Source organism: Rana temporaria, chromosome 9 (genome assembly GCF_905171775.1).
Source record: "Rana temporaria chromosome 9, aRanTem1.1, whole genome shotgun sequence".
Lineage (NCBI taxonomy): Eukaryota > Metazoa > Chordata > Amphibia > Anura > Ranidae > Rana > Rana temporaria.
In genome coordinates, this window is record NC_053497.1 from 177,723,653 (window position 1) to 177,744,905 (window position 21,253).

Consider the following 21,253-nt stretch of genomic DNA (forward strand, 5'->3'; position numbering starts at 1 on the left):
TCATCTCTAAATACTCTACCCCCTATCCCTATATATACACCAAATTCCCCCCTCCCCCTATATATACACACCAAATACTACCCCCTCTATATACACCAAATTCCCCCCTCCCCCTATATACACACACCAAATACTCCCCCCTCTATATACACCAAATACTCCCTATATATATACTCCCCCCCCCCATATACACCAAATTCCCCCCTCCCCCTATATACACACCAAATTCCCCCCTCCCCCTATATATACACACCAAATACTACCCCCTCTATATACACCAAATACTCCCTATATATATATATACAGCCCCAATACTCCCCCCCCCATATACACCAAATACTACCCCCTCTATATACACCAAATACTCCCTATATATATATATACAGCCCCAATACTCCCCCCCCCCCCCCCATATACACCAAATTCCCCCCTCCCCCTATATATACACACCAAATACTACCCCCTCTATATACACCAAATACTCCCTATATATATATATACACAGCCCCAATACTCCCCCCCCCCCCCCCCACCATATACACCAAATACTCCCCCCCCATATATATATATATATATATATATATACACACCAAATACTACCCCCTCTATATACACCAAATACTCCCTATATATATATATACAGCCCCAATACTCCCCCCCCCATATACACCAAATACTACCCCCTCTATATACACCAAATACTCCCTATATATATATATATATATATATATACACCCCCAATACTCCCCCCCCCCATATACACCAAATACTCCACCCCCCCCATATACACCAAATACTCCACCCCCCCCCCCCATATACACCAAATACTCCACCCCCCCCATATACACCAAATACTCCACCCCCCCCCATATACACCAAATACTCCACCCCCCCATATACACCAAATACTCCACCCCCCCCCATATACACCAAATACTCCACCCCCCCCCATATACACCAAATACTCCACCCCCCCATATACACCAAATACTCCACCCCCCCATATACACCAAATACTCCACCCCCCCCCATATACACCAAATACTCCTCCCCCTCCCTATATATATATAGGGGAGGGGAGTATTTGGTGTGTATAGAGGGGGTGGTATTTGGTATATATATATATATATATATATATATTACTCCCCCCTCCCCCCTATATACACCAAATACTCCCCCTATATATATATACATACACACCAAATACTCCCCCTCCCCCTATATACACTAAATCAGTGTTTCCCAACTCCAGTCCTCGAGGCGCACCAACAGGTCATGTTTTCAGGCTTCCCATTATCTTGCACAGGTGATTTGATCAGTTTCACTGCCTTAGTAATTACCACAGCCGTTTCATCTGAGGGAAATCCTGGAAACATGACCTGTTGATGTGCCTTGAGGACTGGAGTTGGGAAACACTGCACTAAATACCCCCCCCCCCCCAAAATTCACCAAATACTCCCCTTCCCCCCTATATATACACCGCCCCAGTGTGAAAGCCTGAGTTCTCATACATCGGGGGGGGGGGGGCAGCTTGGCATGTTCACTCTGGGGCTCTAGATCAGTGGCCATCCACCCTGTCCTGCAGGGCCCACTAACAGGCCAGGTTTTATGTATTACCTTGGGGGAAAAGCAGACTAGAATGCTGCAATCACTGAGCAGCAAATGATATCAGCTGGGATGTATTTCAGTTATCTTGCAAACCTGGCCTGTTAGTGGGCCCTGCCGGACAGGGCTGATGACCACTGCTCTAGATCAGTGTTTCCCAACTCCAGTCCTCAAGGCACACCAACATGTTTTCAGGATTTCCCTCAGCTGAAACGGCTGTGGAAATTACTAAGGCAGTGAAACTGATCAAATCACCTGTGCAAAATAATGGAAAGCCTGAAAACATGACCTGTTGGTGTGCCTTGAGGACTGTAGTTGGGAAACACTGCTCTAGATGACCTTGTCCCGGCACCGATCCTAATGGTGGTGATTAATCTGCCCCCTTCTGTTCCCCTATAGGCTCCGTCAATGACTTGGAGATACCATGGATGCCGGAGGGGCAGGCGTGGAGCCGCACACACAGGACCCCAAAATCTCCCACGCTATGATCATGCAGGACTTCGGTAAGACGCCTCTTATCACAAAACACGCACAACTTGAGTCGCAGCAATTTTTGGAGCAGTTCCATTGCCGGCAATTGGGGTGCAGCTTGTCATGCGACATGACAGATCAAAATCGCATGACAAGTCGCAGCGGCGTGAACTACGCCTTATTCCCTGGCAGCCAATCAGAATCAAAGCTTGGGGGGCAGATTTGCAATATTTTGGTTCGAAGAGGAAGTCAACTTTTTTTTTTCTCTTCTTTTTTTAGCAGAGACCCTGGGGAATAAAATGGCGACTGTTGCAATTTTTTATTTCTCACGGTATTTGCCCAGCTGTTTTTCAAACGCATTTAAAAAAAAAATACACTTTAACCACTTAAGCCCCGGACCTTTAGGCAGCTAAATGCCCAGGCCAGGTTTTGCGATTCGGCACTGCGCCGCTTTAACAGACAATTGCGCGGTCGTGCGACGTGGCTCCCAAACAAAATTGGCTTCCTTTTTTTCCCACAAATAGAGATTTCTTTTGGTGGTATTTGATCACCTCTGCGGTTTTTATTTTTTGCGCTATAAACAAAAATAGAGCGACAATTTTGAAAAAAATTCAATATTTTTTACTTGTTGCTATAATAAATATCCCCCAAAAATATATATGAATGAATGAATGAATGAATGAATGAAAAACTTATATAGCGCGGCGCATGCGAACTGAATCGCTTCTGGGCGCTGGTTGTTAGTGTATCATGCCATCAGAAAAGCAGGGTTTTGATCTGCTTTCTGAAGGACAGGTGGTTTTGCTCCAACCGAATGCTGGTTGGTAAAGCATTCCAAAGCCTGGGGCCCTGGAAAGCAAACCTTCTTTCTCCTTTGGACTTGTATTTGGTTTTAGGAACCTTGACCAGATTTTGGTCGGTGGATCGCAGAATGCGGTTGCAATTGTGAGGTTTGATCTTGTCGCAAAGATATTGCGGAGCCTTCCCATGGATGCACTTATGTGTCAGGCAGAGTGCTTTGAATGCAATTCTGTCTTTTACTGGCAACCAGTGAAGGGATCTCAGTGAAGGTGAGATTGATTCCCAAGATTTTTTCCCAGTCACCAGTCTGGCGGCCGTATTCTGTACGACTTGCAGACGAGCGATTTGGTACTTTTTTTTCCCTCAGTTTAGGCCGATACGTATTCTTCTACCTATTTTTGGTAAAAAAAAAATCGCAATAAGCGTTTATCGATTGGTTTGCGCAAAATTTATAGCGTTTATAAAATAGGGGATAGTTTTATTGCATTTTTTTTTTTTTTACTACTAATGGTGGCGATCAGCGATGTTTTTCGTGACTGCGACATTATGGCAGACACTTCGGGCAATTTTGACACATTTTTGGGACCATTGTCATTTTCACAGCAAAAAATGCATTTAAATTGCATTGTTTATTGTGAAAATTACAGTTGCAGTTTGGGAGTTAACCACAGGGGGCGCTGAAGGAGTTAGGGTTCACCTAGTGTGTGTTTACTGTAGGGGGGTGTGGCTGTAGGAGTGACATCATCGATCGAGTCTCCCTATAAAAGGGATCACTCGATCGATGCAGCGCCACAGTGAAGCACGGGGAAGCTTCGCGATCGCGACGGGGCGGCTATAAACGAATAGCCGCGCCGTCGTCCCGAATCGCTCCCAGAGTTACCGACCGCCGCATGTAACGGGGGGGGGGGGGGTCCCGATCGGAAAGACCCCCGACCCGCGCGGAAAGGCGGGGACGTACATGTACGCCCATATGCCTGTACACGCCATTCTGTGGACGTACATATACATGCGGCGGTGTTTAAGCGGTTAATGAATTAAAAACAAAACGCAATATATTTTGTGAGGATAGGGGGTTAGGGGGTATCCCTTCCTTCCGCTTCTGAAAACCATCCAGCGGCTAATGAGTTGCTCAGAACGCTTTCATAAGAAAGCCAGACACTGATTGCTTCAACCATGACGCGGGTAAACCACTTCAAAGCCGCAACGTGTGTGTGTTTGTTTTATATACCGTATATACTCGAGTATAAGCCGAGGTTTTCAGCACATTATTTGGTGCTGAAATTCCCCCCTCGGCTTATACTCGAGTCACCTTTTTGCGCCTGATCTCCCGGATTTTGGGGACCTGGTACTGGCCGGCCGTAGGTCTCCTGGACCCCAAACTTGGCACACATGTAGCACCACTCTTCCTCTACAAGTGTGCAACGTTTGTTGTCCGGGGGACCTACGACCGGGGAGCACCGATTTTTCAAAGCCGCGCACCCCTTCCATAGACTCCCATGTTAAATGGTAATTTCTCCGGTGAATTCGGGGACCCGGTACCGGCCGGTCGTAGGTCCCCTGAACCCGGAACTTAGCACACATGTAGCCCCATTTCTCCTATACAAGTGTGCAAAGTTTGTCGTCTGCGTGACCTACGGCCGGGGAGCACTGATTTTTTTTCAAAGCCGGGCACCCCTTCCATAGACTCCTATGTTAAAACGTAAGTCTAGGCATGGGCACAGTGAGGCATGGACATAGTGATACAAAGTGAGGCATGCAAATGGACACCCTAGGCTTATACTCGAGTCAATGCGTTTTCCCGTTTTTTTGTGGTAAAATTAGGTGCCTCGGCTTATATTCGGGTCGGCTTATACTCGAGTATATACGGTGTGTGTGTGTGTGTGTGTATGTGTGTGTATATATATATATATATATATATATATATACAGAGCTTTTTTTCTCAGAAAATAGGTGCAGGAACTCAACCACGACCCCGTTCAGATTTCACAAACAGTAGAAGGGTCTTAAAGGGGCATTAAATACCAGGATTGCATTACATACAGAGTGCAGAGTTCAGGGGGTTACACACAGAGTGCAGAGCTGTCACTTGTAAACACAGAAACCAGACTTCTGTGTTTACAAGTGATTGTGGTGAGCAGCCACCAAAGTCTCTGAGTCAGAGGTGGTGGAACTGATTTCCCCCAAGTTCCCCCTGAAAAAAAGCCCTGTGTGTATATATATATATATATATAGTATGTATTGTAGTCTTGAAGTGGTTAAGTAGGTATACATCAGATCTTCAGTATAGTGTGTGTGTGTGTATATATATATATGTGTGTGTGTGTGTGTGTGTGTGTATATATATATATATGTGTGTGTATATATATGTGTGTGTGTCTTTGTATTACAGTCTAATGCCGTGGGACATGGGTCTTCAAACTGCGGCCCTCCAGTTGTTCAGGAACTACAATTCCCATCATGCCTAGTCATGTCCGTGAATGTCAGTGTGTTACAATGCCTCATGGGATGTGTAGTTCTACAACAGCTGGAGGGCCGTAGTTTGAGGATCCCTGCTGTGGGATGAAGGGCTTTGGTTGGTAAATGTAAATAAGATTAGAGGAATTAGAGGGCGGATTACGGCCGATTCCTTCATCCTATTACCTCTGCCTCTGATTGGATCATGTCCTTTCGGGATCCTGAAACACTTTATATTGTATGTTAGCGTTTTGATTACCACCATTTTTTTATCTTTTTTTGGGGGAGGGGGGGTGGAGTTAGAGCTGGACGATTTTGGGCCCCCCAAAAAAGATTGATTCACGATTCGAATCAAGTTTTTTTTTTTTTCTGATGGACACCGCGCCGGTCCTAAGGAGCTGCGGGCAGGAGTTTTTAGGCGAGGGTGCGGCTTCGGCCTAGTCCGCCGCGATCCTGGGAAAAGACAGTGCACTAGGCCGAAGCAAGAATATAGAGGTAATGTGCCACCCAAAATATAACCAGCAGCTCCTGCGGGGGTAGTGCTACATATAGGACCAGCGCTCCGCGAACTAGGCGGAAGCCGCGGCCTCGCCTAAAAAATGCAGCTCGCCGCGATCCTGGGAAGAGGCCGTGGCTTTGGCCTAGTCCGGCCTCAAGGCCTTTTCCCAGGATCGCAGCGAGCTGCGGGCAGGATTTTTTGTTTAGGCAAGGCCGCGGCTTCAGCCTAGTTCGCGGAGCACCGGTCCTATATGTAGCACTACCCCCCGCAGGAGCTGCTGGTTATATTTTGGGTGGCACATTACCTCCTATATTCTCGCTGTCCAGGGTGAAAGGAGAGTCTGAAGGATTTCAATGTCCACACAATGCATTTCTTTTTCTTTGATTTATTTTGCAGAACTTTAGAAAAGAAGGGATGAGGGGTGGAAGGGTAGGTAGGGGTAGGTAGGTAGGTTCAGGTGCATAATCACAAATAGGAAACACTCCTGCTTCCAGCAAACGGTTCTTGTCGTCACGCTAGCCAGAGTGGGTATTGCTCACCCGGATAGGTCCCTCTCACTGGCCTAGCAGCCGGGATGGCGCACAAAGTAAAGTCCAGTCTCTGCCACAGACCTTCCCTTATGAGGAGACACTTCTGGTCCGGAATTCTCTGCCACAGTATTCAGCACCCGGATCTCTCCAGATTGGCTTTGGTAGAACTTTTAGACCTGACAGGCGACACCGTCAAGCCTCTCAGTGTATGGTGCATCCTTTGATGAAGTTTCCAGGCCCTCTCCCAAGGTACCAGCCTCTTGCATGGCCCTCTCCAGGATAGGTCCTCCCCTGGCTTCCTTCATCAAGTGGCTTCCTCCCGCAGGACGGACAGCACAGGATCACCTTTGCAAGGCAGGTCCCAGTCTGACTACTGGGCCCACAACGAAGTCACAGTCCCGGAACCAGGATTCAGGACACGCACCTCAGGCCAGGTGTGCCACGAGGAGCGTGGGACGACAGACCGACGACCTCGCCCTAATCGCGTCTGTCCCTTAACCACTTAACCCCCGGACCATATTGCTGGTCAAAGACCAGAGCACTTTTTGCGATTCGGCAATGCGTCGCTTTAACTGACAATTGCGTGGTCTTGCGACGTGGCTCCCAAACAAAATTGGCGTCCTTTTTTTCCCACAAACAGAGCTTTCTTTTGGTGGTATTTGATCACCTCTGCGGTTTTTAGTTTTTGCGTTATAAACAAAAATAGAGCGACAATTTTGAAAAAAAAAATAATATTTTTTACTTTTTACCCTAATAAATATCCCCCAAAAATATATCTAAACATTTTTTTTTCCTCAGTTTAGGCCGATACGTATTCTTCTACATATTTTTCGTAAAAAAAAAAAAAATCGCAATACGCGTTTATTGATTGGTTTGAGCAAGGGTTATAGCGTTTACAAAATAGGGGGTAGTTTTATGGCATTTTTATTAATATTTTTTTTTTTTTTTACTAGTAATGGCGGCGATCAGCGATTTTTTTCGGTACTGCGACATTATGGCGGACACATCGGACACTTTTGACACATTTTTGGGACCATTGGCATTTTTATAGTGATCAGTGCTATAAAAATGCATTGATTAATATAAAAATGCCACTGGCAGGGAAGGGGTTAACACTAGGGGGCGGGGAAGGGGTTAAGTATGTTCCCTGGGTGTGTTCTAACTGTAGGGGGGGTGGCCTCACTAGGGGAAATGACTGATCACTGTTCATACATTGTATGAACAGAGGTCAGGCATTTCTCCCCTGACAGGACCGGGAGCTGTGTGTTTACACACACAGTTCCCGGTCCTCGCTCTGTAACGAGCAATCGCGGTTGCCCGGTGGTGATCGCGACCGCCGGGCACACGCAAGGGAGTCAGGAGCGAGCGGGGGGCACGCACGCGCCCCTAGTCTCCAATTCGCGAGGTGACATTATACTACGTGCTCTCGCGCAGGGGATCAGAACTGCGGCGGCTGGTCGGCATGTAGTTAAAGAGCCGGTTCACACTGGGGCGACTCGTCAGGCGACTCAGCCGCCTGACAAGTCGCCCCCAAAGTCGTGCCGCCCCAGTGTGAACCGGCTCTAAGCATATAAGCTCCGTTTTGTGTTTGAAAATAACTGTGAAATCTAAAACTCCGATGGGTGTAAAAAGATGTCCTCTTGCCCTCTTCTCACTCAATCATTACTGTGCAGGAGTGTGGGGTGTAGCAAGATGGCGGCGACGGAACGTCACTTCCAGAGCAATCTGTGATGGGGAGCCGAATGTGACACTACACCGGCACCCTGGAGAATCCTGCAAGAAGATGCCAGCGAAATACTTGCAGGCGTCAAATTACTTGTCTTGCCTTATGTGCTGATAACCCACGCTACAAAAAAATAATTTTAGTGTTAGGGGTCCCCCACAACTTGGGAAATTTTATCAAGGGGTCACGGCACTAGAGGGTTGAGAACCACTGACCTAGATCAGGGGTCTTCAAACTACGGCCCTCCAGTTGTTCAGGAACTACAATTCCCATCATGCCTAGTCATGTCTGTGAATGTCAGAGTTTTACAATGCCTCATGGGATGTGTAGTTCCGCAACAGCTGGAGGGCCGTAGTTTGAGGATCCCTGCTCTAGGTGATCATCGTCCAAGGATTAGGATTCAACCCTTCCTGTCAGCGTGCACCATACTAGATCTGTGAGCGCTTCCTGGTCTTTTAGCCATCGGCTTGTCTCATATTTGCAAGGCTGCCACCTGGTTTTCTGTTCACACGGTCCCTAAGTTCTACCAGGGGGACTCCCCCCCCCCCCATCTGGTGTCAGTTTTTGGCATAAGGTCCTTCATATGGCTCTGACTCTCTGACTTTACTTTCTCAAACCATGGGGGTTGATTTACTAAAACTGTTGAGTGCAAAATCTGGTGCAGCTGTGCATGGTAGCCAATCGGCTGGCTTCTAACTTTAGCTTGTTTCATTAACCACTTCCATACCGGGGAGCACTTACGCACCTTCCTGCCCAGGCCAATTTTCAGCTTTCAGCGTTGTCGCAATTCGAATGACAATTGCGCGGTCGTGCTACACTGCACCCAAATTAAATTTTTAGCATTTTGTTCCCACAAATAGAGCTTTCTTTTGGTGGTATTTGATTACCTCTGCGATTTTTATTGTTTGCACACCAAATAAAAAAAGACTGATTTTTAAAAAAATTTCGTTTTTATTTTTTTCTGTTAATTTTTCTTGTAAATAAGTACATTTACTTCTTCAGTTACGGGCACTGATATGGCTGCACTGATGGGCACTGATAAGGCGGCACCGATGGGCACCGATAAGGTGGCACCAATGAGGTGGCACAGATGGGCACTGATGATGGTCACTGATAGGCGGCACTGGTGGGCACTCATAGGTGGCGCTGGTATGCAGCACTGATGGGCACTCATGGGCGGCACTGATGGGTACTTATGGGTGGCACTCATGGGTACTTATGAGTGCCACTGATGGGTACTTATGGGTGGCACTGATAGGTGGCACTGATAGGTGGGCACTGGACACTGATGGACACTGAGAGGTGGCACTGATGGACACTGAGGGGTGGCACTGATGGACACTGAGGGGTGGCACTGATGGTGGCATTGCTGGGCATCACTTTTTAAAATGTTTCCTATGTTGTGCCCATGTTTCCAGTTGGTGCCCATTTGTGGGTACTGATTGGCATCTATTGCAAATATTTTTTTAACATGTGGATGGCCATGTGGTACATACCTGGCCATCCACGTTGCCCCCTTCACTGGTGGTCCAGTGTGGGCATCCGCGGGGGGCCTGCGCTGATAAACAGTCAGCGCGAACCCCCCCTGTCAGGAGAGCAGCCAGTCGGCTTTTCTCTACTCGCGTCTGTCAGACGCGAGTGAGGAAGAGCCGATCAACGACTCTTCCTGTTTACATCGTGATCAGCCGTGATTGGACACTGCTGATCACATGGTAAAGAGCCTCCGCCGGAGGCTCTTTACCGAGATTGGAGATGCAGGGTGTCAGATTGACGCCCCGCACCACCGATCGCCGCGCTGTGTGCCCCAAGGGCGCGCGCCGGCATGTGATCCTGCAGGACGTCAATAGATGTCCAGTCAGGATTACAGAACCACTTCCCGGATGTCAATTGTCTATTGGCCGGGTGGGGGTTGGTTAAGCTTTGACAGGAAAAAAAATCGAAGCTGATTGGTTTCTATGCAAAGCTGCACCAGATTTTACACTCTGCAGTTTTAATAAATCAACCTCGGCCCTGGTTCACACTGGTGCGATTTGACATGCGATTTGACACTGTCCTAATTGGTGCGACGCCGCATCAATTTCAAACAGTAGTTTCTCTACTTCTATTTGCGATTTCGGCCCGCAATTTACATTGACACCTGTGCAGAAACCTGCTCAAATGTCTCTGTAATCGCGGCCGAAATCGGGGCTGACAAGCGGGAGTGAAGTGAACTTGCACGGCTTCACTCCATTGTACCTGGACTCCATGTCTTAACCACTTCCCGACCTCCTCATGCACATTTACGTCGGCAGAATGGCACGGACAGGCACATCAACGTACCTGTACGTCCCTGCCTAGACGTGGGTGGGGGGTCCGATCGGGACCCCCCCCCCTGGTACATGCGGAGCTCGGGGAGCGATCCGGGACGACGGCGCGGCTATTTGTTTTTAGCTGCTCCGTCGCGATCGCTCCCCGGAGCTGAAGAACGAGCTTCCCCGTGCTTCACTGTGGCGGCGCATCGATCGAGTGATCCCTTTTATAGGGAGACTCGATTGATGACGTCAGACCTACAGCCACACCCCCCTACACTAGTAAACACATACACAGTGATCCCTAAATGTTACAGCGCCCCCTGTGTTTAACTCCCAAACTGCAACTGTCATTTTCACAATAAACAATGCAATTTAAATGCATTTTTTGCTGTGAAAATGACAATGGTCCCAAAAATGTGTCAAAATTGTCCGAAGTGTCCGCCATAATGTCGCAGTCACGAAAAAAAATCGCTGATCGCCGCCATTACTAGTAAAAAAAATAAAAAAAATAAAAATGCAAAAAAACTATCCCCTATTTTGTAAACGCTATAAATTTTGCACAAACCAACCGATAAACGATTATTGCGATTTTTTTTTACCAAAAATAGGTAGAAGAATACGTATCGGCCTAAACTGAGGAAAAAAAAAATTGTATATATGTTTTTGGGGGATATTTATTATAGCAAAAAGTAAAAAATATTGCATTGTTTTCAAAATTGTCGCTCTATTTTTGTTTATAGCGCAAAAAATAAAAACCGCAGAGGTGATCAAATACCACCAAAAGAAAGCTCTATTTGTGGGGAAAAAGGACGCCAATTTTGTTTGGGAGCCACGTCGCACGACCGCGCAATTGTCTGTTAAAGCGACGCAGTCCCGAACTGTAAAAACCCCTTGGGTCTTTAGCCAGCATATTGGTCCGGGGCTTAAGTGGTTAATGGTCATAATTTCCAAAAAGGATCCGACCACTGCTGCACTTAATCACCTGCTTATTGGATTTCTAGAGCAGATGACTTAAACTACATATGATGGTTCACTGGAAGCCTCTCATCTCCTTTCTGCATGTGTCTAATTTCAGTACTATATACAGTATAGAGGGCACTTTGGCAAAAGTTCTGGATTGGGGAACCCTTGTTTAAAAATAACATGATCAGCATGGCCTTCGAGGGACAGACCAGCTGTGAACCAATATCAAAATTGTGGGTGCCTCTTGAAGCTCCGACAGGTCCTCTTCTTTAACCAACCACTGGGAGTATAGGCAAGGATGGAGCTTGTCCGAACTCCAAATGTCAATATAGGGAAAAAGAAGTCCTGTAGACTTAAAGGACTTCTCTTTTTCCCTATATTGACATTCAGAACTCGGACAAGCTCTGCTGAGACCCACACATCACTGCAAGACCCTGTGTGTAAGTATATAACAGTCTCAGTCTGGGCTTCAACCAGGCTACGTCCCCAATGCGTTTCACTCCTCCCTGTAGCTTGGTCATGGGGAGCTAAGATACAGGGAAGACAAAAACGTGTTGGGGTGATGTGCGGATTACAGGATCTCTTTTTTTTTTTCTTCAGACCGGCTCTTGACGTAATTTTCAATGATGTTAGTGGTGGAACAAGCACTAATTTCTCAGAGCAGAAAAAGCATACCGACTCTTCAAAGGGTTGTAAAGGTACATGTATTTTCACCTTAATGCACTCTATGCATTAAAGCGGAGTTCCGGCCACAATTTCACTTTTTAAATATAAATACCCCTGTAATACACAAGCTTAATGTATTCTAGTAAAGTTAGTCTGTAAACTAAGGTCCGTTTTGTTAGGTTGTTAAAGCATTTAGACACTTTATAAAATAGAAATTGACTGGGGCCATCTTAAGTGTGGGCATCATGAAGCCAAACTGTATGACTTCCTGGATTTCAGTCTTGCAGATCTCGCACATGCTCAGTGCTGCACAAGCAGTGTAATAGGTTTCAGATGAGGTTTCAGCACCTGTACTGTCCAAGTCACATGATTCTTCGAGACTGGGGAGTGCACAGACTCCTGGAAAGTTACACCCACTACATTCCCAGGAGTCTGTGCGGTGTAGGTTAGAAAGCATTAAGCACCTAGGTGCAGGAAGTGGGAAGATTAACTATTCTGCCTAGCAACAACACTTTGAAGGCATCTAAAAAAAATAAAAAATAAATCGTAAAGGACTAATGCCATTTTTTTAAAACTACTGATGTAATGTTATATTTATGGGTGGAACTCCACTTCAAGGTGAAAAAACATCCGACGATTAGTAGCCCCCCAGCACTCCCCCCGTTTACTTACCTGAGCCCTCGAAAGTCCTGCGTCGTGAACGCGCTGGCTTCTTGGCTCTTCTCGGCTCATTTATTGGATGATTGATAGCAGCGCAGCCATTGCCTCCTGCTGCTGTCAATCAAATCAATGACGCGGAGCGCCGGGGGGGGCGGGGCTGAGTGATACACGGGAGCGCGCCTGCAAGCTAACCCCCTTGGGAGAGCGCTTCCCAGAAGAGGGTTAGCTCCTGCGGGGAGTAGCCAAGACAGCCGCCGAGGGACCCCAGAAGACGAGGATCAGGACCACTCTGTGCAAAATGAACTGCACAGTGGAGGTCAGTATGTGTAACGTCAATGTGGGTGCAACTATAGTTGCTTCTTTCCCAGTCAACTCTCTTCGTTTCTTCCTTCTTTCCGAATACCCTCTCACTTCCTGCGGCCTATTTAAACTCCCAGCACTGACAGGAAGGTGTTCCTCTATTGCTGACAGAACGCCACTGTCAGCTGGGCTTCCAGACTCACCTGATCTAAGCTCCAGCTTCCTGAACTGGACCACCAGGACTCCTTGTTCGCTACAGCTCACAGCAACCAGCTCCAGGCTCCCAGGACGCTCATCCATGCCCAGCTATCTGCAACCGAAAGTACTCTGCTATAGAAACCAATTGCTAAACGCTGATCTCCATACTTGTCGCTTGCTTCCAAGTTATGTTCACTACTATTGCTATCAATTGCTATGGAGTTTCCCTGAAGCCTGTACCAGCTCTCATGTTAATGTTCACTGCTACAGATACCAGCTCTCATGTTAATGTTCACTGCTACAGATACCAGCTCTCATGTTAATGTTCACTGCTACAGATACCAGCTCTCATGTTAAAGCGGTTCTCCACCCTAAAGTGAAGTCCCGCTGATCGGAACCCTCCCCCCCTCCGGTGTCACATTTGACACCTTTCAGGGGGGAGGGGGGTGCAGATACCTGTCTAAAGACAGGTATTTGCACCCACTTCCGGCCCGGCATTCACGGGCAAAAGACGGGCATTCCGTCACATCCCGTCGCCCCCCCCGTTGTGTGCTGGGAACACTCGGCTCCCAGCACACAGCAGGAGCCAATCGGCGGGCGCGACTCGCGCATGCGCCGTAGGGAACCGGGCAGTGAAGCCGCAGCGCTTCACTTCCTGGTTCCCTCAGCGTGAATGGAGGGGGGAGCAGCAGGGTGACGAGCGATCGCTCGTGCTCTGCTGCGGACGGCGCTGGACTCCAGGACAGGTAAGTGTCCTAATATTAAAAGTCAGCAGCTGCAGTATTTGTAGCTGCTGGCTTTTAATATATTTTTGGGGTGGAACATCCGCTTTAATGTTCGTTACTAACCCCTAGTGTGCAGTCCCAGTACTGCAGCTATACTTATCCTTATACCATTAATACCAAGATGTACTTTAATGTTGCTTATGCTGGAATAAGCACTATTTACTTTACCGAGGCTGTGATGATAAAACCCAAACTCTTAACTGAGTTCAGAGTGAAACCTGGGTTCGAACCTGAGAAGTCTCCGCAGTTGCGATCCATAAACCTGAAACTAATTTGGCGTATTGTTACAGTATGACATGTTTGTTCTAAAAAAAAAAAAAAGGAACCTTTACAACCCCTTTAAGAAATGTCCCAATTGTTTCTCCACTCCCATGACCTCCTCATCGTGTGTCCCCCCCCAAGCTTGGCTCCCGGTCCAGCCACAAGGTCTGGCACTCAGTCTGCCGAATTCTCACCCAAGCCTTCTTTGGCATGAAGGTGCATTTCCATAGTCGGTGGGGGGGACGACATTTGTTAACCTTTGCGAACACTTGGACAGCTTGCATCTCAGACGCTTGGGTGCAGGAATTGGTATCCCAGGACTTTCACTCCTCTCTCTCTCTCTCTCTCTCTTCAGTTTTCTCACCTTCAAGCTTCCTGTGCTTCCAAAGAGATTGGCAGATCTCCATTGAGCACTCTTGAGATTTCTGGATCTGATGCCGCGTACACACGATCATTTTTCGGCATGGAAAAAAAAACGTCTTTTTTCGGCATGTAGAAAAAACAATGTTTTTCCAACTTCATCATTAAAACAACATTGCCCACACACCATCGTTTAAAAAAAATGATCTAGCAAAGCGCGGTGACGTACAACACGTACAACGGGAACTATAAAGGGGAAGTTCCATTCGCCTTTGGGCTGCTTTAGCTGATTCCGTGTTAGTAAAAGACGATTCGCGCTATTTTGTCTGTTACAGCGTGATGAATGTGCTTACTCCATTATGAACGGTAGCTTTACCAGAACGAGCGCTCCCGTCTCATAACTTGCTTCTGAGCATGCGTGGGTTTTTAACGTCGTTTTAGCCCACACACGACCATTTTTTACAACCCGAAAAACGACATGGTTTAAAACGCTGTTATTTAACAGCGTTTTAAACCATGTCGTTTTTCGGGTTGTAAAAAATGGTCGTGTGTGGGCTAAAACGACCAGCATGTTTGAAAAAAAAATTGGCGCCAACTGTATCACTCGGTTCCGCCCCCCGGCGTGCCGCGTCATCTGCTGTGATTGACAGCAGCGCCAGCCAATGGCTGCGCTGCTATCAATCCGCCCAGCCTATCAACGGCCAGGCTGGGAACCGAACAGGATGACGAGAACGCGCCCGGGACTTTCGAGGGGTGAGGTTAGTAAAACGGGGATTCGGCGGGGGGCGGTGCAGTCAGATGTTTTTTTATCTTAATGCATAGGATGCATTAAGGTCAAAAAACGTTTACCTTTACAACCCCTTTAACTCTCTCTAATCCCCTAGACCAGGGATCTCCAAACTTGTCAAACAAAGGCCCGTTTAGGCTTTGGGGAGCCGGATTGTGGCCAGCGAGGGTGGAAAATGTCCTGGGCTCAGCACCAGTGGAGAATAAATATGGCTTCAGGGTTTGTGGTCAGTAGGAGGAGGAGTAGTAGTGCCCCATCATTGGTATCGGTGGAAGATACAGTGCCCCATTATTGGTGCCATTAGGAGGAATATTGTCTGATATCATTGGCAGGAATAGTACTCCAAGGGCCGTATAAAGTTTAGCAAAGGGCCCAAGCCTGCTCCAGACAAAAACAAGCAGTTGACCCGTGCAGTGCGGGCAAACCCCACTGCATGGGGAAAACTTATTTTTTTTTTTTTGCTCGGAGATGGGCTTTCATCATGAGGAATATTGAGACAGAAGCTCAACCTGTAAATATATTCGCCAGCACAACGAGGATCGTTAAAAAAAAAAAAAAAATGTCCAAAAAATGTATTGCAGAGAAACCATCACAAAAAAAAGCAATGTTTCGAAGTCACACAGGACCTCTTCGTCAGGCACTTGCCTGATGAAGAGGTCCTGTGTGACTTCGAAACGTTGCCTTTTTTTTGTGATGGTTTCTCTGCAATACATTTTTGGAGGTTTTTTTTAACGATCCTCGGTGTGCTGGCGAATATATTTACATGATTGCTTTTCCAGTTCCCTGCTGGTGATCGCTTCAGCACCCTCTTCTCTTATTGGCCGTTCTCCAGGAAGGTGTGCAATTGGAATATTTATTAAGAAGCTCAACCTGATCTCTTGCTCTAACAATATGTTATCCAGGCTCTCCGCATCCATGAGGACTTGTCATTGCCAAAATAAATGTATAGTTAGAGTGGTGATCATTTTGTATTATTTTTTTTTAGGGTTGTCCCGATACCGATACCAGTATCGGTAACGGGACCGATACCGAGTATTTGAGGGAGTACACGTAGTCCCGCAAATACCCCCGATACTGAAATAGAATACTTGACCGCCGCCGCAGACAGCAAAGCCGCCGTTAATCAGCGTGCGGGGAACATTACAGCTTTCGTTTGAATAGCTGTATCCCCGCCGCGTATAGACACTCCCCCTTGCGCGGGATTGGACGGATGAACTGTCCAATCCCGAGCAAGGGGGAGTGTCTATGCGCGGCGGGGATACAGCTATTCAAACGAAAGCTGTAATGTTCCCCGCACGCTGATTAACGCGGCACGTGCGGCATCATCAAGGTATGTGGGACATGGCTGCAATATGTGGGGGACATGGCTGCAATATGTGGGGGACATGGCTGCATTATGTGGGGGACATGGCTGCATTATGTGGGGGACATGGCTGCATTATGTGGGGGACATGGCTGCATTATGTGGGGGACATGGCTGCATTATGTGGGGGACGTGGCTGCATTATGTGGGGGACGTGGCTGCAATATGTGGGGGACATGGCTGCAATATGTGGGGGACATGGCTGTAATATGTGGGGGACATGGCTGCAATATGTGGGGGACATGGCTGCATTATGTGGGGGACATGGCTGCATTATGTGGGGGACATGGCTGCATTATGTGGGGGACATGGCTGCATTATGTGGGGGACATGGCTGCATTATGTGGGGGACATGGCTGCAATATGTGGGGGACATGGCTGCAATATGTGGGGGACATGGCTGTAATATGTGGGGGACATGGCTGTAATATGTGGGGGACATGGCTGCAATATGTGGGGGACATGGCTGCAATATGTGGGGGACATGGCTGCATTATGTGGGGGACATGGCTGTAATATGTGGGGACATGGCTGCAATATGTGGGGGACATGGCTGGAATATGTGGGGGACATGGCTGCATTATGTGGGGACATGGCTGCAATATGTGGGGGACATGGCTGCAATATGTGGGGGACATGGCTGGAATATGTGGGGGACATGGCTGCATTATGTGGGGGACATGGCTGCAATATGTGGGGACATGGCTGCAATATGTGGGGGACATGGCTGCAATATGTGGGGTACATGGCTGCAATATGTGGGGTACATGGCTGCAATATGTGGGGGACATGGCTGCAATATGTGGGGGACATGGCTGTAATATGTGGGGGACATGGCTGCAATATGTGGGGGACATGGCTGCATTATGTGGGGGACATGGCTGTAATATGTGGGGGACATGGCTGAAATATGTGGGGGACATGGCTGTAATATGTGGGGGACATGGCTGTAATATGTGGGGGACATGGCTGTAATATGTGGGGGACATGGCTGCAATATGTGGGGGACATGGCTGTAATATGTGGGGGACATGGCTGCATTATGTGGGGGACATGGCTGCATTATGTGGGGGACATGGCTGTAATATGTGGGGGGACATGGCTGCATTTGTGGGGGGACATGGCTGTAATATGTGGGGGACATGGCTGTAATATGTGGGGGACATGGCTGCAATATGTGGGGGACATGGCTGTAATATGTGGGGGACATGGCTGCAATATGTGGGGGACATGGCTGTAATATGTGGGGGACATGGCTGCATTATGTGGGGGACATGGCTGCATTATGTGGGGGACATGGCTGCATTATGTGGGGGACATGGCTGCATTATGTGGGGGACATGGCTGCAATATGTGGGGGACATGGCTGTAATATGTGGGGGACATGGCTGTAATATGTGGGGGACATGGCTGCAATATGTGGGGGACATGGCTGCAATATGTGGGGGACATGGCTGCATTATGTGGGGGACATGGCTGTAATATGTGGGGACATGGCTGCAATATGTGGGGGACATGGCTGGAATATGTGGGGGACATGGCTGCATTATGTGGGGACATGGCTGCAATATGTGGGGGACATGGCTGGAATATGTGGGGGACATGGCTGGAATATGTGGGGGACATGGCTGCATTATGTGGGGGACATGGCTGCAATATGTGGGGACATGGCTGCAATATGTGGGGGACATGGCTGCAATATGTGGGGTACATGGCTGCAATATGTGGGGTACATGGCTGCAATATGTGGGGGACATGGCTGCAATATGTGGGGGACATGGCTGCAATATGTGGGGGACATGGCTGTAATATGTGGGGGACATGGCTGCAATATGTGGGGGACATGGCTGCATTATGTGGGGGACATGGCTGTAATATGTGGGGGACATGGCTGAAATATGTGGGGGACATGGCTGTAATATGTGGGGGACATGGCTGTAATATGTGGGGGACATGGCTGCAATATGTGGGGGACATGGCTGTAATATGTGGGGGACATGGCTGCATTATGTGGGGGACATGGCTGCATTATGTGGGGGACATGGCTGTAAAGAGTGGGGGGACATGGCTGCATTTGTGGGGGGACATGGCTGTAATATGTGGGGGACATGGCTGTAATATGTGGGGGACATGGCTGCAATATGTGGGGGACATGGCTGTAATATGTGGGGGACATGGCTGCAATATGTGGGGGACATGGCTGTAATATGTGGGGGACATGGCTGCATTATGTGGGGGACATGGCTGTAATATGTGGGGGGACATGGCTGCATTTGTGGGGGGACATGGCTGCATTTGGGGACACATTTAAAAAAAAGTATCGGTATTCGGTATCGGCGAGTACATGAAAAAAAGTATCGGTACTCGTACTCAGTCCTAAAAAAATGGTATCGGGAGAACCCTAATTTTTTGTCTGTCCCTACAGTGGCTGGTATGGCTGGCACCGCCCACGTCGATGGCGATCACATTGTCGTCTCAGTCCCGCGAGGCGTCTTGGTTTCCAACATCATTACGGATGACGACATCACCCTGGAGCACGAGGAAATGTCGGATGAAGTGGTCCAAGGTCCGGATATCATCACCGAGGCCGACATCATCGCAGAGAATGTCATCGTCCCGGAGGCGGTCCTGGAAACGGACGTAGAGATTGAGGAGGAGTTGGACAGCTGCCATAACGTCCTGGAGTCTGACATCATTACCGAAACCGTCCCCGACCAAGTGTTTGTCGCTGACCTGGTTAGTGACGGCGATGGTCAGCTGGCACGGGTGGTACGGGATGGCTTGTCTGGATCTCATTCGCCTACCCTGGTCTCACAGGAGGTTTTGGTGGCAAGCTGTGATTCGGATAACATTATCCAAGCACCTTCCGGATCCTCGGTGAGCGTCAAAACTGAGGAGGACGAGGATGATTTAAAGGAGGCTTCTGAGGATTATCTAATGATATCATGTAAGTCAAAATTTGAAAATTGTTTGTTTGTTAAAGCAGAACTCCGGACACATTTTTGTTTCCGTATCCTTGTCGCTGATCTACTTTCACCAACATTGCCATTCATGTTGTTCTGAGCTCTGTAGTTCCTCTGTAATAGGCTGCTGAAAAAACGTTATCAGTAGGAATGCTCAATAGCATTCCCAGTATTGTTATTCCTTTTTTATTCTCATTAATTTTTATTTTTTATTTTTATTCTGTACGTTTTTTGGCTCTGCGTAACTTCTGCACACTTTCAGCTATTAACCACTTCAGCCCCGGACCATTTTGCTGGTCAATGAACGGGGCCACTTTTTGGGATTCGGCACTGCGTCGCTTTAACCACTTCCAGGCCGCCGCCTGTACATTGTACAGCTGAGGAACGGGGAGAGCCGTATGTAAACATGGCTTCACTGTGGCGGCTTAATCGATCGAGTGATCCCTTTTATAGGGAGACTCGATCGATGACGTCAGACCTACAGCCACACCCCCCTACAGTTGTAAACACACACTAGGTGAACCCTAACTCCTACAGCGCCCCCTGTGGTTAACTCCCAAACTGCAATTGTCATTTTCACAATAAACAATGCAATTTAAATGCATTTTTTGCTGTGAAAATGACAATGGTCCCAAAAATGTGTCAAAATTGTCCGATGTGTCCGCCATAATGTCGCAGTCACGAAAAAAATCGCTGATCCCCGCCATTAGTAGTAAAAAAAATTATAATAATAATAAAACTATCCCCTATTTTGTAAACGCTATAAATTTTGCGCAAACCAATCGATAAACGCTTATTGCCATTTTTTTACCAAAAATAGGTAGAATAATACGTATCGGCCTAAACTGAGGGGGAAAAAAAATGTTATATATGTTTTTGGGGATATTTATTACAGCAAAAAGTAAAAAATATTGCATTTTTTTCAAAATTGCTCTATTTTTGTTTATAGCGCAAAAAATAAAAACCGCAGAGGTGATCAAATACCATCAAAAGAAAGCTCTATTTGTGGGGAAAAAAGGGCGCCAATTTTGTTTGGGAACCACGTCGCACGACCGCGCAATTGTCAGTTAAAGCGACGCAGTGCCGAATTGTAAAAACCCCTTGGGTCATTTAGCAGCATATTGGTCCGGTCCTTAAGTGGTTAACTGACAATTGCGCGGTCGTGCGATGTGGCTCCCAAACAAAATTGGCGTACTTTTTTCCCCCCACAAATAGAGCTTTCTTTTGGTGGTATTTGATCACCTCTGCGGTTTTTATTTTTTGCGCTATAAACAAAAATAGAGCGACAATTTTGAAAAAAAAAATAATATTTTTGACTTTTTGCTATAATAAATATCCCCAAAAGATATATAAAAAAATATTTTTTTCTCAGTTTAGGCCGATACGTATTCTTCTACATATTTTTTGTAAAAAAAATCGCAAAAGGCGTTTATTGATTGGTTTGCGCAAAAGTTATAGTGTCTACAAAATAGGGGGTAGTTTTATGTCATTTTTATTAATATTTTTTTTTTTACTAGTAATGGCGGCGATCTGCGATTTTTATGGCGGTCACTTTTGACACTTTTTTGGGACC

The 21,253-nt window shown here is 47.3% G+C and overlaps 1 protein-coding gene across 2 annotated transcripts in view; it reads left to right on the top strand.

Annotated features, from left to right (window-relative positions):
- Nucleotides 1-1,908: 1,908 nt before the first annotated feature.
- Nucleotides 1,909-21,253, top strand: part of ZNF711 (zinc finger protein 711) — a 48,664-nt gene continuing 29,319 nt past the window's right edge. For both annotated transcript variants that reach the window (XM_040325039.1, XM_040325041.1), the window contains exons 1-2: nucleotides 1,909-2,108; nucleotides 19,143-19,664. In XM_040325039.1, the coding sequence (XP_040180973.1) occupies nucleotides 2,030-2,108; nucleotides 19,143-19,664 (601 nt within the window). In that variant the 5' untranslated portion in view covers nucleotides 1,909-2,029. The remainder of the gene's footprint in view (nucleotides 2,109-19,142; nucleotides 19,665-21,253) is intronic.